The sequence below is a fragment of the Manacus vitellinus genome, unplaced genomic scaffold (assembly GCF_001715985.3).
Source record: "Manacus vitellinus isolate BGI_N305 unplaced genomic scaffold, ASM171598v3 scaffold_1_pilon, whole genome shotgun sequence".
NCBI classification, from domain to species: domain Eukaryota; kingdom Metazoa; phylum Chordata; class Aves; order Passeriformes; family Pipridae; genus Manacus; species Manacus vitellinus.
Genome location: NW_021939396.1, coordinates 21,424,916 through 21,438,043, shown reverse-complemented (window position 1 = coordinate 21,438,043; position 13,128 = coordinate 21,424,916). Strand labels below are relative to the sequence as shown.

At 40.8% G+C, this 13,128-nt stretch overlaps 2 protein-coding genes and 1 non-coding gene across 6 annotated transcripts in view; 1 reads left to right on the top strand and 2 right to left on the bottom strand.

Annotated features, from left to right (window-relative positions):
• MATN2 (matrilin 2) overlaps window positions 1-9,534 on the top strand; it is a 69,390-nt gene extending 59,856 nt beyond the window's left edge. For 3 of the 4 annotated variants that reach the window (XM_018078166.2, XM_018078157.2, XM_018078148.2), the window contains 5 exons: window positions 642-794; window positions 4,828-4,899; window positions 5,436-5,540; window positions 5,784-5,879; window positions 8,659-9,534. In XM_018078166.2, coding sequence (XP_017933655.1) covers window positions 642-794; window positions 4,828-4,899; window positions 5,436-5,540; window positions 5,784-5,879; window positions 8,659-8,711 — 479 coding nt within the window. In that variant the 3' untranslated portion in view covers window positions 8,712-9,534. The remainder of the gene's footprint in view (window positions 1-641; window positions 795-4,827; window positions 4,900-5,435; window positions 5,541-5,783; window positions 5,880-8,658) is intronic. The other variant, XM_018078174.1, reaches the window with a different exon arrangement.
• Window positions 9,535-9,633: 99 nt separating this feature from the next.
• Window positions 9,634-12,443, bottom strand: RPL30 (ribosomal protein L30). Its single transcript, XM_018078185.1, has 3 exons — window positions 12,300-12,443; window positions 11,047-11,177; window positions 9,634-9,798 (listed from the first exon to the last, which is right to left on the bottom strand). The coding sequence occupies exons 1-3, from the start codon at window positions 12,401-12,403 to the stop codon at window positions 9,749-9,751; spliced, it is 285 nt and encodes a 94-aa protein (XP_017933674.1). The 5' UTR covers window positions 12,404-12,443; the 3' UTR covers window positions 9,634-9,748.
• Window positions 10,043-10,177, bottom strand: LOC112841290. The gene has a single exon (XR_003212897.1). It is a non-coding gene; the product is annotated as a small nucleolar RNA SNORA72 (small nucleolar RNA).
• Window positions 12,444-13,128: the final 685 nt, after the last annotated feature.

The following is a 13,128-nucleotide window of genomic DNA, read 5'->3' as shown; positions in this document are numbered from 1 at the left end:
TCTCTGCTGGGGAAATACTTATCCTGAGCATCCCTGTTGTAAGGCTCTTTCTTTCCTAGCCCCACAAATCATTTGTTTTCCCATTCTTACCCTCCTAAGTGGGCCTCCCAGCCTGCTATGCCCTCAGAGTGCAAGAATCTAGTCTGAATACGGTCTGAGGATTTCCATGAAACACTTCAGTATTTTTTTAAAAAATACTGCCATCTTTCAGGATTCTGACCCATTTTCTAGTATGTAACAGGTCTTCTTTCCACCCAATAATTAGCTGTATTGGACATATCCTACATACACAGACACACACAAACCAGGGACTTTCAGTGCAATTGTGAGGGTGAATTATGTGATCCTCTTGGATGTTTTGCAATAACTCTTTCTGGGGCTATTTAGTATCAGTAGTGCCAGGCAACTGTCATCTCTTTAACTTAAAAGCTATATGTCAAATTACAGCAAACAAGTGAGTTTCTACAAATCTCTCAGTAACTAAAGCATATTAAGCCTCTTCAACACTGATGTTGAAGTTACACAGCATATACCTTTCTTGTGCTCTCCCTTTCTCTCATATCCTTCCTTTCACAGAGGAACAAGTACTTAGAATTAGAACTGCTGAAGTAATAATTATGTGCAACTTCTTTTGAATCCAGGTATAATCATCTATGCAATTGGAATAGGAAAAGCAATTGAGGAAGAACTGCTGGAAATTGCTTCTGAGCCATCATATAAACATCTCTTCTATGCTGAGGATTTCACAGCTTTGGAGGACATAAGTGAAGAGCTAAGAGCCCAAATCTGTGAAGGTAACAAAATTCTACTTTCCTTGAGATAGCAAAGGAGCGAATGCTACAGGTGTTTTCCTTTTTAGATTTTTCTTTCCTTTAATATGTGAGGAATATATATTGTTGATCTATCACTGGGTAAAGGTATATAGAAATTATCTTTCCTTTATTTTCATAAAGGTTGCATTAAATGTAGACTTCTATGCCCAGAAGAATCAATTGCTCCTTCCCTTTTCTATTTCTGCAGTAATGCAATGAACCCCACCCCACCAAAGAAGCCTGACCTACTTCATTAGGAATGTAGGAAAATAATCAGGGATTCGTAATACCTTAATGAGAATTAAAAAAAATATTCTTAAGACCAGTGGCAAAAACCTAAACCACAGCAAATAAATCATCAAGACCTGTTGTGCCTATTTATAGAAGACTAAAAATAATTCACTGAGTATACATTCACAGCTACAAAGAGTGGATTTCAGTTGTGTGTAAGCTCCAAGTTTTGCTCCACAAATGTGGACTGTTTGTTCCAGAAAGCACCCTTCTTCACTCTGGCACAAACAGCCTCTGTATTACCTTTCCCAGCTGAAGAGGAAGGGGAATGTGAGCTGGGGCGAAAGCTGTTCAGCCAGGGAGAGGACAGCCCATCTCTCCCACTCACATGTTCCCAAGACTCATTAGTATTTCTACATTCAAACTGGTACCTGAAGCAAAGTCTAGAAAGAACACTAGGAATAGTATTAGTCATAGGAGAATTGTGCAAGATAATTTAATTTTACTAGCTTTTACTTGGTTGTTTTTCTTGGAACTAAATGCAAGCAGGTTTTGCCTTCTTTTTCATTAACATTACTGTGTAAAATTGGCTGCAGCACATTTCTTCCTCATACAGATGTCAAGGAAGAATCTGTTAAAAAAAATTTGAGGATGTTTCCTAGCTTGTACGCTCTCTGTCTTTCAGTCCTAAGTCCTAGTTCCATCTTTCTGAAATACTAAATACTATGATAGCATGAAATCAAGTCAGTTCAGTTAACCTTCCTATTAGGCAAATAATCTGCTGATGACAGCATGTCATCTTAAAAACCCATGGAGATGCCAAAGCCAAAACTACCTGGCAACCAGGATAATAATTCCCACTCATTAGCAAACCCCAGTATAATAATTCTCATTCATTAACAAGCCCCAGAGCTCAGTGATGGAAATGCATTCTTCAGGTATCCACACCGGTGGTTAGCAACCACAATTTTTTTTTCTTTTATTACTTTATGAAAAAAATAAGTAAATCCTGCCCCTTTGTGGCAGTTTCTAGTCTGCATCTCTAGTAACTGCCTTAGCTTCTGTCCTACTCCTCCTCTCTCATAACAGGCAATGAATGCCTCACACCTGTGAGCTGAGGACTCACCCAGCCTTGTTTTTCCGGACACTCCAGGACTAGCTATTGCTCATCAACTCACTCCACCAGGAATTCAGCCTCCAAGTCTGTTACTTAAGCTAAAAGTTTTGGGATGTTTTTTCCCCTTCTGTTTTTACAGCCTAATTTCCCCCCTCCTTTGCAACAGCAATAACTTTATTTTTACTCCAACCTTGGTCCTTAGTTGAGGACTTCTGAGGCTGCAGCTTGTGAGGACAGTGGGAGATCCTGTGAACCTCATGGACTCCACTGACAAAAAGCCTCTCATCCCCAGTCCCAGCTGTGGATGCGCTGCATGTTTCCAACTAAATCAGAAGCCCTCCAAATCTTTTTTTGGGTAAGGCTTTTTCCTTTTATTCTGCAAAAGCATCTGCCTTGTAGAATAGCTTCTGATTACTATTAATTATTCTTGATGACTAGTAGTAAAGGCAAAAAAAAAAAAAAAAAAAAAGAGGGTTTTTTTTTCTCTTGTCTCTTATTAAGAGGAACTCAGTTGGAAGGTTCCCATTCATTGCCTTGGTTAATGTTAATTTCTCATCTGACTGGAAGCACTAACGAGGCTACAGCAATGTCATACATAACACATACTCAACATGATTGTGGCTTCATCCCTTTCTGAGCATGTGCATTATGAGAGCTTTTAATTACATGGTCACATACTATTTTTGTCACCAGACCCCAGCCCTGATCATATGACAGTACTCAGCAGCCTGCTGGTTAACATTCTGTTCTCCTTCTAAATTGCAGATCATTATAAGTGCAGCAAATAGACACTGCTTTAACTGACACTTTTTTGAAGGCTTCTCTTAATAAACTACTTATGTTTTGCTACAAAACAGAACAGTAAAAACAAACTCCCCAACTTCAGTTGTTCCCCAACAATTTCGTTCACTGCACTGACTTCACTAAGGGATTCAGGGTGAGCAGCCTCTCTCACTACTTGTCTGTTTATTCAGCTTTACAGAGGCAATGAGATAAGAAATCTTGGAGCCCCAACCAGTTTCTGAAGCCTAAAGAGAAGTTTCTGAAATGTCCAATTCCCATCCCAAACTGGAGAACCTCTGCCACACCTCTGCCAGTGTATCTGTCTTTTTTCTGTCCCTAATTAGGTGTCCATACCAGCCCAGTGTCCAAAGCTCAGACATTTCAGGTCAGTTCCTCTGCCCATCCTAAACAACCCCTTCATTAGCCTGCAGCTCTTAAACAACTTCTAGAGCACGTCATTACCCGACATCAAACACTCGAGGTTCATCTTACCTGTTTCTTCCCTCTTACACTGGAAATCTCACCATCCATCTTTGCAGTTCATCATTCTTTTGCTAGTCCTCGCCAAGTTTGTTTCATTCCTTACCTTGTGATTTCATCCCACACTTCTCTGCCCTGAACTCTTCTTCAAAAAACTGTATTCCTTCCAGCAGCTGGTTCCCATGCAGACTTTTTGAGAAAGATAGATAGATAGATATAGATATATATATAAAAATATTGTAGTTCTGCCCACTGATCTCTGGTCTTCTTATTCAACCATTCATCTTTGTTCATTCCCTGATCCTCATGCTCAGTCATTCCAGCCCCCACCCAAGAGGATCTCATCTCCTTCCCAGTGCAACTTAGCACAGCTGTATATGTTACTGTGCATCTATCAAAACTGGCTGAACCAGCAGGGATCCCAATAGCTATAGACCTGGGCGGCCCAGATGCATCTTCCATCTCCCTACTGCATCTTCATGGCACATCAGGAGAGTTTGCACTGTCACCTTTTACACTCGTGCATTTATTTTCAGTGCAAGAACTCTGGGTTCCAGAGGGAGGGAGCCCCAGATGCTCCATCCACTCCCTTAGCATGGTCCATCAAGTCGTGCAGTTGTTAACTACACGTTCTTTAGCTCATCTGAGCCATTAAGGGCTCCAAAGTCAGTCGAAGGGAGAAATGTTTATTTTCTAACAGAAGACCCGTTCTTAAGGAAGCAAAGCTGTCTCCACACTTCCCTCTGGCGGCAGGAAAGGGGCAGTGCACAGCACGAGGTGGTTACCCCTACGGATAGAACGGGTTTCCATTTCTCTCCAAACACCTTTTGACTAAAAAGATGAGTGTGCAGAGTTTGAAATAAATCCCTACACTTTAAAGGTTGTTTTTCATCAATTAGAAACGTGTGTTTTTGCTTATAACTGCAGTGCATCAAATAGATTCCACGCTTCTCACCTATACACTCCTAACTCCCTTATCAATGTTTTCTGTTATAAAGAAGAAAACTGAAGGAGAGTAAGAACCTTTTTCTTTCTCCAAGCAGTTTTTATTCTTATTCAGTTCACCTAAAAGGACTGATGGATGATAATGAAACATGCAAGAATTTTCACTAAAGGACACAAAGTAGATTGCTGTCATTTCAGATTGCTTCACTACTATTAATCTATTCATAAAGCACTTTGGTTTTGGAAGACTTCCTCTGATAGTCTGAGTTGAAGGGCAAGTCCTGGAGTTTCCATCAACACTGGACCTCTTCCAAACTGCACAGGTATGAGGCATTCTCCATGTGTAATGAGAGACAAACACCAAGTTACTGGCAATAAACATCTCCATTTCTAGGGAATGTGAACATTTTTATTGCTCCTTTTGTGATACTGTTTCCTTTGACAATTTCTATCTACCAGCCTTGAGCAAGTCACCTCACCAGCAGCATCCATCGTCTGGCAGACTTCATAAGATGGGTCCACAGCCTTCAGGTTGGCTGTTTTCACTCAGTGTCCTGCTGTCTCCCCGGTCATTGCTAAGTTGCCTCTTCACGTCACCTTCTGTAGAGCACCCTCACAACTCACCTGAAGTTGTTCATTGCATTCCCCTGCCTCCCCCTCCTCCAAGCCACCCTCCTTTCTGCAACGCGAAAAATTGAGATTCACTGTAACAAAAGCATGGCTGCATGCTTCTTACGCCATCCAAACAAATTACTTCATGGGGAAACTTGTATTTCAACACTGTACTTCAAGCATGTTCAGCTTTCAGTCACTTGTTTCTCACAGGAACCTTCACAGCTTCCTTTCAGTTCTGCAACCCACATCTTACAATCATGTATACAGTAAATACAGCCTAACAGCTTGGTTCCTTCATATCTTTGTGTCCCTAGTCCTCTCCATGAATGATCCTCACTGCAATCAGTGAGATTACTCACTAATTAAGGAGAACTCAGTGCATGTGAGCAGAAAAAAAAATACTGTATAATTAAGTGGGTTTGATTTTTAGACTTTTGGGGGGTTTCCTGCAGGACCTGAATCAACCACAATAGCCATCACAGATGTCATTGATTGTCCACACCTTGCAATACACCACAAGTATCTTTTTGAAGACAGTCACAGTCATTCAACAACAGGTAATCAGGTTACCTTTGTTTAGAATAACCAGACTGCTCTTTCACTATACAGGCCTACATACTGTTTACTGTTTTCCAGTATTTACAAAATCTGCCCCCAGCATTCCTCTGGATGCTGACCTGTTTTGAGAACAGGAAGCTGTATTAAACTTACTCTGGATTTATAAATCCTTATAATTTCCTCCCTCATCCCATTCGACTTATTAAGCATTTAGCCTTTGCTTGATGGTTTCTGTTTTTCAGCAAAAGCTTCAAAAGATAACGACCAGTGCAAATGTGAAAACCTTGTGACATTCCAGAACTATGCAACTAATGAAGTAAGAAAACTCATCGAGCGATATATCCTTTCCGAATAATTTTTACATTTGAGACAGGAAAGGCAGGTTAATAGAAACTATAACTTTAATGCATCAAGTCCAAACTGCATCCATAGCTCAAATCAATTTGCTGTCATGAAAATCTAAACTACAGAATAATTTCCAAGAAGCAAGGCCTTCAAGACTTGTAATCTGTCTCTCCTTCATAGAAGGGACCAAGATATTAATAAAGATCTTAAGTTTTAATAACCCCTAACAGTAAACATCTTCAGGGACAGCAAAGAAATGACTAGTCAAATTCAAGACTAACACTTGTTGCTTCTTCAGATGGTATTGAAATAGCATTTACTATCTACAGGAGATGTTTTCCTTTTGAACTGCTTGGTGAGGCACCAGATGCAGTGAGTCATTTAAAATCATACTCCAGATGAAGAGGAATTCAGAGGACTGAGGTTTGATTAATTTTGCATCAAAAGAAATGCAGATAAAAATAAGCAAAGTGCAGATCAGTAGCTTCTGTCCCTTCCCCCTCCTCCTTAGTCTGTTTTTTCCAAGGGAAATGTTAGTGTAAAGGCTGCTGTACTATCTGTAACATCTACCATGTCTCAGCAGGCAAGAGCAGCAAATTGGCAATACAATACATCATGCAGTATTTATGCACTATTTATGCAGCAAATTCCTGTCTTCTTCATGAAGGCTGCGTCTGTCTGATCAAATATAGTGAGAAGACATTACATCTTCTATTTAAGTTCTACAACTGAGTGCAAGATCAGTAAGCACTTATTTTCTGCACAAGAGTGCAGTGACACTAACAGCTCCTAACCGTGTGCTTCCTAGACAAGAACAGATTCAGACTGAGGAACCTGTGAAGTCTGTCCAGAGCAAGGCTAACAGAGCCCTCAGGGGCTGTAACAGCAGGCAGGACCAGTGGGCTCTGTTAACCTGATGCAAAACGTTGCCTACCAGTTCAGACCTTACTTCTAGCTATTTTATGTACCTGCAGCAGCCAGCTTCACTCTCACCTTCCCAAGTGAATCCTTTGGTAGACACTTCAAGGAATCATGTTCTGATCTCTTGATTAAATTGTTCAATGCAAAGTAGAATTATTTCATAAAGGGCAAGAAAGCCATTGTAAAAGGTTATTGCTAGGTGTTTCAAAAGCTCATTTCAAATGCCCTTCTCTGAAGGGACTTCTCCAAATTACTTTGGAGAAAAATTTCTAGGTCATTTCCCACATCCTTAAGTTATTTAGGCACATGGACTTCCAGCTTAGATGCTGACAAGAAAGGAGACCGCTCCTCACCCCTTCAGGAGAAGCCTCAGCCTTTTTACTGTCATCTCCTACAGCCAGGCTACAAGGAGCTTCTTCAGAATCAAAGAACAGAGCTCAGCAACATGTGCTTTTTTGCTTTACAATTTGAACAGGCAACCCTTTCATTCCAAGGACTCAAGGTGATGGAAAAGCTGTTGACACTGAGCCAGAGACCTATGGATTCTGATAGGAAGTGCTAAGCACTTCCTCAGAGCACTGTGCAAACACTGCTTTGAACAAAGTAAGAACCATCCAGTTTCCTCTCCATTGCAAATCTTGTTTCTCTGCCTTATCTCAAGAGCAGCTCAGATACAGGGTGATACACCAGTTTTTGATAGCTGCAGAAGATGGCTGGCCAGTCCTCATCCAGAGATCTGGGGGGGAGTGGGAGAACTGGCTACAAAACTAGCTCGTTATAGAATATATAGAGGGACCAGTCCAAACTCTTGAGGATTTGTATCCAGCTACATTTAACTTTTTCTATCAGTAGTTGAATGCAGTTTCCATTGCTTGAATTTTGCCTCTGTGAACACTTGAGAAACATGGATGTTGCAAAGAAAGCAGCTCACGTGATGCCAATATACAGAGTAATCCCTTCAGCAAGACAGACAGCTGAGGAATTACCAAACAAACCCGATGTCCAGGCAGGCTAGTGCCCACAGCAACAGCAGGACCCACACTATTGCTCCTTACTACCCAGAGGATATATTCTCCTGCTTTCAAGGTGGGGAGGGAGGGGACACAGAGCACATGGCTCTTCTGGCCAGACTCAGAGGCTGAATTCAATTTGCCTGTCTACCCATACCAATTCCTGTGCCACTTGTCAAAGATCCCAATTTATATACCCCGTTCTCCCTCTTCCCTTGTGGAAGACCTTAAAATGTTGAAATCAAGACACTAGATTAACAAGCAGAGTGGAATGCAGCAACTTCATCCCTTTGAGGTGGGCCTCAGTGCCTTCAGTTCCCTCCTGGTGCTAGGCATCCTCTTCCTCTCAGCTTCCCTGGGCTGCAGCCTTACCATGGCACTCAAGAGAGATGCTCAGGTAAACAGTACTGGTCCAACCTCCTGCTGCAGCAGACATAAAATTCCTGCCAACTAGAAGTGCTTATCAGGAATACAATGCTGTACACTGCTCTGTATTGCTACAGCTTCTTAGTTTAAGTGGAGCCACCCCTAGATCTCATGGGGCTTGTGTTTTATTCCACATCTGTCTGGAAACCACTGGCTTTGTAAAAACAGTACCTGACACTACATGACCATGGGGCAGAACAGATCAGCAGCAGACATTCTTACTGCAGTCTCAGAGCTCCATACAGTTTTATAGTCTGTTAGTTACATGCAGTTTTCCATGTGATTAATTGGCACATTTTTTAAACAGCCTTAAATAGGAGAAACAAGAGAAAGTTTATAGACCAAAACAATCAGGCAGATGACTTTTCTATTAATGCATCTTAGCACTACCTCTCTTTCCTTAACATTTATGTACTCGAAGAAATGACAAAGAGAATGGAAGACTTGGAAAACAGGCTAAGATACTGATGAGAATTTAAAGTGTATGCTACACTGTATATTTATACATACAAATGTGTCAGAGCTATTTTCTTAAACTGGTTCAAAGTAAAATAACTAATCCTTTTGTCTGAAGTTGAAAAGAGTATTTTGGATCCCTGCATCTATATGCCATGTGTTGTCTTGCATTGATTGCAGATAAGAAATGTTGAAAATTTTATAACAATTTAGTAACTAGCAAAAATCCTAATTAAGCAGAACTTAACTGAAATAAGCTATGCAAAATAATAAAATGCTGTTATTTTTTGAAGTGAAACCTCCATGTTTTGAAGTACTTTTAGGGTATGAATTTATTTATGGCTTTTCTGTTTTTCCCTCCTCCACTCTGCTAACATTTTAAGCACCCAATCTGTGTGAATATATGTAGTACTAGGTATACATACAGAGATAAACAGAACCAGTGGGACAGCACTCAAAGCCATTAGGTTTTACTTGGATTCTTCAAATGAGCAGACTACTGAAATCAGCTGGAAGTAAAAGATACAAATTTACACCTTTGTGTTTAAACTGTGATCAAAGTAAATGCACAGAGGGGCAAGTCTGCTGGATTATCAGGGCATCACAGTCTGAAGTTTCCAGTACTTTTTCTCTTAGCACGTCCAGACCATCCAACCTCTCCCTGCTGTCCCTTGGTCAGTATTCAGATTTTCTAACTTTCCTGAATGCAACTAATATTTTAATTATGAAAACATTCTTTGGTCAATACAGCTAGCACTCCAAAACCAAACACTAAGGAAGCCCTAGCCAGCTGGGATTTGGCACCATTCTTGCCATTATCAAGCCTTCCTCCACTTACCTCAGTTACCTCTCAAGATCCACATCTTCTACAGAAAGAAACAGCCAAGCTTTGTCCCATTAAGGTTATTTCTAACACAACACGAAACACAGCAGTGGTAATGAATCTTCATTTATATGTTTGTTCCCAAAACCAAGAAAGGTATAATAGAAATTTTTCTTAAAAGATATCTGTAACCAGTTTTATTGTAGAAATAACACCTTTACAGCATTTACTTCTCACTGGTTTGTTCTGGCATGCTTCTAATGATGTCAGAGTCACCTGTAAAATAAAAATATATTGTTACAAAAGGACCCACAGAAGGTGCTTTCAGGAATAAGCCAAAAAGCAGGAAAATACCCCACCCATAAAAACACCACGATGATTCTAGAAAAAGAAAACAACTTAAAAGCAGTACAGAGAGCCTGGTTAGGAAAAAAGCAAGTAATTTTTACGGATTTGATAAAAAAAACACTTGTAACTGTATTTTTCTAATCCAAATACAGTATTTTTCCAGTAATTATGTAGCTGTTACTAGCATTTACAAAGCCAGTACTAGAGCAGCAGTCTAGTGCTGGAGGACACAATGCATAGTTTTACTCTAGCGAATGTCTAGCCTCCCCTGATCACAGCAATATCAGGACAGCGAGAATATTCGCATTAGGTTTGTTACACAGCAGCAGGATTTACCTGCAGCTCCCACCCCACCCGAAAGCAAACCTAAAAATGACATTTTGAACATCAGGTTTACAGCTACTGTTTGAATACAAGCAAGCTAAATAAAGTTTTCTGAAGTAACAGTGAATTCAAACTGATGTCATTTGGGGAACATTTGGTGAAAGTTATTACAGAAATCATTAAACGCATGTATATGTATTCTGGGCAACAAACAGAACAAGAGAGTGATTCTTCTCTTAGAACATTCTAGAAAGAGGCTGGTAAGTCACCTAATAAGCAGTCTATAAAAGGAACCTGAGCAACTTTGTGGGACAAAGAGTGCCACCAAACCATAGAAATACACAAAGACTTTTAAAATATAATGTTTACTATAATTTTCAATCCTTGATTAGCACCCATCTGCATATAGGTTATTTTTGGATATATCATTCTAGGAAGCAAAACAGGTCACAGTCCTTTGGTTTTGATTAAGAACAGTCAAACAGGACTGATGTAAACAGCACGTTGCATGAGCTCGTATCTGAGTTAATAGGTTCAGAAACAGGTCCCATAAAGTTGCTTCCTAGGTACTGAAAGCTCCCTATGGACCAACAGATAGAGAAAATGCTCACAAGGTTCAGCAGTAAAAGGAGCTATGTACAAACAGAATCAGCAGTCCTCCAGGTTCTAAGAACCTAGGACTCACAAAAGAACAGGATCTTGGTCAAAGCAAATTAAGAGTTAAACCTGATGGAAAAAGGCAAAGTGTGTCATCACTCCTTCTCTTTCCTTGCTCAGTGCTGCTGCTCACAGGAGAAAGGAGGAACCATGAATACATGCTCATTTGGTCCCTCTGCTGTAGGAGGGAATTACCTGGGTCAATGATGGCCAGTGTGCACACTCTGTAGTATTTTCCACATGCTGTGCCCAATTCAATGTTGTTGCCACTGTAATGGTGGACGCCAGTCTTGGCAAGCATAGCATAGTACTCAATCTCCGATTTTCTGAAATCCAAAAACTGGGTGTTACAGTATGAACAAACAATTCTGACTGACTGCAATACAGAGAGCAGCTTTAACTCATATCACACGTAAACCTTACACAGTTTTCCTTAGCACCCAAAGAAACACAGCTGTTCCTTGCCAGACAAAATCAGCCCTGTGTTGCAGCTCAGGTACCCTTACCCAGACTTATGCTGAAGGTATGTAATAATAAACCCCTCAGGCTGCTCCTATACCTGCTTATTTCTACACAGTAGAAACACATTTTAGGTCTTGCAGACTTCTGAAAAGCTGTGGCTGTGCCAAAATGCATAAACGAAGATCAATATTAATGTTGATATGCAGTGGCCAGACACTGAACAGAGATACAGCTGCTGCTAGCTAAGAAAGAAACTGTGTATTGTAATTTAAAACAAGAAGTCCATTTATATTCCACTCTCTTCTGGCTTCCACCAGGAGAGTCTAGCGGTCAATATTGTTTTTCAAGCACTTTTGGAATCCCCACTAACACTGGGGATTGCTGCCTACTGGAACAGTCCTGCCATTTCTCAAGCGTCTAATTTCTCATTTTCACATCTGCATTTTCTTGAGTCTGTTAATATCCCTTGACAATAAAAAGGGATATTCGACAAGAGACATTCCACAAAGAAAGTGTCAGGAAGTTAGTGAAGATTTCATTCTCAAAAAAGCAACTCACTCACCAGGAACCCTAATTTATAACTAACTTGGACAGCAGATTTTGTATGCTTCAAATATTTTAAATCAATTACAGGTTTTCCTAGCTGTAAAATTATTTTCCAATACACTACTTTGAAAAAGCACAGGAATTCAACCCCAGTACACTCTCAGTGAATGCTAACAGTGTGAAAAGCTTCCTGTACTAGCTTCTCCAGTATGAACTCCTTGGAAGAGAAACCAAAAAAAAAAAACAACCCACTGGGAAGCACTTCAACATATCCAGACCTGAAATCGTTACACACCAAACCACCCATTACTTTTATTTCACATCACTCTGGAACATGCCCATGAAGTCCTCTGCATTACCTCACTGCAGCAATTAGCACACACTGCATTTGTATGAAGAACTTGTCTCAGAGAGAACTGTTTTTCCAAATGTCTGCTCACCTCAAAGCAGGACAGTTGTTGGCGAGGATGACCAACTTGGCTTTGCCCTGCCGGATCATCTTCAGAGTCTGTTTGTATCCGAGCACATATTTGCCACTTTTCATAACCAGCTGAAGCCTTGAGTTTATGGACTCCAGGGACTTTTTCTGGACAAGATGTAGAATAGCATTACTGTGTGTTACTTTCCATTTTTCAAAATCATGGAGAACATAAAAAAACAAAGACATTTCAAATACAAGCAGAACTGAAATATAGAATAAGAAAGGCCACACAACCCTCTGACTGTAAGCAAGTTTGTTGATAAGAGGTTGCTGACACTGTCTTCCCAGTTTCAGAAAGTCTTCTCTTACCTAGGTACCTTACAATAAGAAAATACATCTCAAAGCACTGCTGCTGCCTAGGCAAGTCAATGACATCTGTGTGTATCTGACAGGCCCTCATCAAGCTCAGCTACTCAACTCCCAAGTAAATACGAAGTCTTGCAAGTAAATACTTGCAAATCTAAGTCAAGTTTGGAGCCTGTCTCTCCCTAGAGCGCACAGTGGCAGCGTGATACTGGGCAGCAGAAAAAAGCAATCCCGTGCTGAAGCTCCCCCAGGTAAGGAAAGGCATTTGCAAAGACGAGCACGGCCCCTTTTAACACAAAACATAGACTTGTTAGAGCCACATTAAGAGAAAGGCCAGAACATGGCAGGAAATGCAGAAACTGAGCTCCACCCGCACTAAGAACTGCGCACCAGTTGCCCATTCCTCCATTCAGCTCAGGGCCTTGTGAGCTGCCCGGGAGGGAACCCGGACACAGGACCCGGCGGGAGGGGGCCGGGGAGCG